The sequence below is a fragment of the Rattus rattus genome, chromosome 5 (assembly GCF_011064425.1).
Source record: "Rattus rattus isolate New Zealand chromosome 5, Rrattus_CSIRO_v1, whole genome shotgun sequence".
Classification (NCBI taxonomy): Eukaryota; Metazoa; Chordata; class Mammalia; order Rodentia; family Muridae; genus Rattus; species Rattus rattus.
In genome coordinates, this window is record NC_046158.1 from 63,401,699 (window position 1) to 63,405,219 (window position 3,521).

At 34.7% G+C, this 3,521-nt stretch overlaps 1 protein-coding gene across 1 annotated transcript; it reads right to left on the bottom strand.

Moving 5' to 3' along the window:
- Positions 1–1,280: 1,280 nt before the first annotated feature.
- Positions 1,281–2,222, bottom strand: LOC116900275 (olfactory receptor 5AL1-like). Its single transcript, XM_032902028.1, has one exon. It carries the CDS (start codon positions 2,220–2,222, stop codon positions 1,281–1,283), a length of 942 nt encoding a protein of 313 aa, XP_032757919.1.
- Positions 2,223–3,521: the final 1,299 nt, after the last annotated feature.

Sequence of the window (3,521 nt, forward strand, 5' to 3'; positions counted from 1 at the left end):
ACCCCTCATGCCTGCTTAGCATCAAGAAGCCGCCATCAACCCAACTTCTTTCTATCTCTGTCCACCTTTGCTCCATTGATGAAAAACACTCTAACAACTTTATTACAATTTTAGAACTTGCCAGATAACACAACTGCTGGGTGCAGAATCTCCTACCCTAAACTTATAAGCCATTAGCCAGTTCTAGCTACCCCAAGATCTTAAATGGTTGTTGTGTGTTTTTTGTTCCAAAGCCTAGCCGAAAATCTTGTCTCTTTCCTTTCATCTCTTTTTCCTCAAAGTCCCACCTTCATTTTCACCCAGCAATTAGCTTCCATATTCTTTATTGACCAAATCAAGAACCAATTAGGGGTCCAGATTTTAGTATCAAGTACACCCTCCACATAGTTATGTGCTTATTTTGCTTTTTAATGTGAGTGCTGAGGATCTGACTAAGATCCTTACTCTTGGGGAGCAAGAATATGGTCAACTGATATGTATTTATCACTATAGTCCGTTAGCATTTAGAACCTAATGCATAATTTTATGTTTTTATTTTGTTTGTTTAATACCATTCTTAATTACTTCATAACTAATTATTAAACAACTACCTGAAACCAGGCAAAAGCAATCCTTGATATGCTCACATGATATTGAAACAAAGAGCCAGAAATATTTTGAAAACTCTTACTGTCTTACTACTTATAGATTGTCTTGTTTTGTTGAAGTATAAGATGAAAGATGTGAATCTATTACAGTGCAATCTGAAGTGTTCAACATTGTACACATTTCAGAAGTAGATCTAATTCTCTTTACTATATTCATGAATATAAGAAATATATGAAGAAATGTGTAAATGTGTATAAATGATGTATCCATATAATTAATGGCAAAGAAATGTTCCAGCATTAGAATAAATTTTGACAGAAATGCATGTAGATCACCAATAAAGTTCTTGTATTTCTAGATAGTGTACAAGGCTCTGCTTTTCAGTACAGGCTACTCACAAACACATATATACACACAAAGACATATACACATACACACGTGCATGCATATATATGCATAGATATGCACATGTACACATAAAAACCACACAGACTTGCACATGTATATATACACATACACATACATGCATATACTTATCCCTACTCATATATGTACACATACACATATGTATGAGCATGTGCCATTCCAGTGAGTCATGGAGCTGTGCATAGATGTTGGAAATGGCACTCGGCATTTTCACTTCAAATAAGAAAAAATGAAATGTCCTCTGACTGTTACCCAGATATTTTGGATTACTTAATGATCAAAGACAACTTGTCAGTAATTCTCTTTAAGGCACTTTTTACCTCCTGATTTCTCAAGCTGTAGATCAGTGGGTTTAACATGGGAATTACTACCACATAAAACACAGAAGCAAATTTATCTGTGTTCAGAGAATGGCTTGACTTGGGCTGCAGGTACATAAAAATAATTGTTCCATAATATATGGTGATAGAAGTCAGGTGGGATGCACAGGTGGAAAAGGCTTTCCTTCTTCCTTCAGCAGAATGAATCCTCAGGATGGCAAAGACAATGAAGACATAAGAAACGATCACAATCACCAGAGAGCAAAGAGTATTGAAGCCAGCAATGATTAGTAACATCAGCTCTTTGACATGAGTGTCAGAACAGGCCAGAGCAACCAAGGGAACATCATCACAGTAGAAGTGGTTGACTACATTGGAGCCACAGAAAGACAAGCAGAAGGTTGCCACTGCCTGAACAAGCCCCACAGTGAATCCATAAATGTATGTGCTGGCGATGACCTGAAGACAGAGCTTCCTAGGCATGAGGACCGCATAGAGGAGAGGGTTCCAGATGGCCACATACCTGTCATAGGCCATGACTGACAGCAAGTACATTTCACAAACAGCGAATGTGATGAAAGAGCACACCTGAGTTGCACATGCATAGAAGGTTATACTTTTGACTTCTCGAAGGAAGTTTATAATTGTGTTTGGAGTAACTGAGGATGTATAACAGAAATCAACAAAAGCCAAGTGACTGAGGAAAAAGTACATGGGTGTGTGAAGCTGAGGGCTGAGGTGGATTAACACAATCAGTCCTAGATTTCCCAAGACAGTAGTTAAGTAGATGACTAGAAACACAGCAAAGAGAATGATCTCAAGCTCTGGGTCATCTGTCAGTCCTACAAGGATGAACTGAGACACTGCTGAACTGTTACCTTCAGCCATAGACTGCACATGTGTTTACTACTAAAAAGCCATTACCACGCTTACTCCAAGTGATTGTCTTCCTTTAATTATAATCATGAAGAAATGAAGAGTTAATTCTGATGAGCTTATCTTATGTTGAATACATTCTGAGGAATATCTTCTCAGTGTGTCAGGTTTTAAAGCAAATTATTTTTCTTGTTTAGAAATTCCAAAGTGTGAATCTGTAGGGAATTCATTATGGGTAGAAAGATGATTTTTCATAGCTTTGTATAAATATGTTATGTTTATATTATTTCTTCCATAATAAGAAATAATGAAAAATTAATTGGATATAATATGTTAAATTATGATAATCATCTGAATACTTTCTTACATTTACAGTACTTCTCATGGAATATAATAATTAGAGATAAAAGTTTCTAAATAATGACTTCAGAAGTATAGGCTCAGCATATTTTGAATTATTTATTATGTATGTGCCATAGTCAAGGCAATTTTTAAATTAAAAAATTATTTCACATATCAATTATTATCAGATTTATTTAGGTATTATGTAGCACTTTTGCAAATTAAAAGGAGAGGATGAATACACACAGTTGTAATATATACATATCTATGATATGACCCTTGGTGCACAGATTATATCATATTTATCATATATGCATATACCATATATGGTTGTAGCTATAATTATATAGTATATATTACATTGTCATTATAAAATGATTATAGCCATTTTAGGAAATTAAAAGCTATTTATTATATGCTTCATATACCGGAATAAAAAGCAGCAATTTGAACGCTTTCAAAGATCTTTTGAATATAGAAACAGATTTTGAATGCTTTGAACTGAGGGAGGACTATTTAAATCACACTGTATTCAATCACAGCAAGAATTCTTAAGCTCAGAAACAAGAATATCCCAGAAGGTTTTTCTGGCCAAGCTAGCAAAAAAATGTTTTTAAAATAAATGAAATAATAAGGTTATCTTATGGTTTTGTGAAAGTTCTTACCTTAGTGTAATAAAAAGAAGAGAGATAGACAAAGACATCTGAACCTCATATCCTGGTTGGCTTTTGAATCATGTTCATTCACTAATAGCCTGTAAAATATCACATATATGCATGGAACACACACACACACACACACATACACACACACACAGACACACAAACACACACATACACCAACACCAACATCAACACCAACACCAACACCACCACCACACCACAGTAGGCAAAGATTAGCTTTCAAGTTTCTTGACTAGATTATTGAAAAAAAGACTCAATTTAAAGTTGATAAATGTATTTTCTTCCA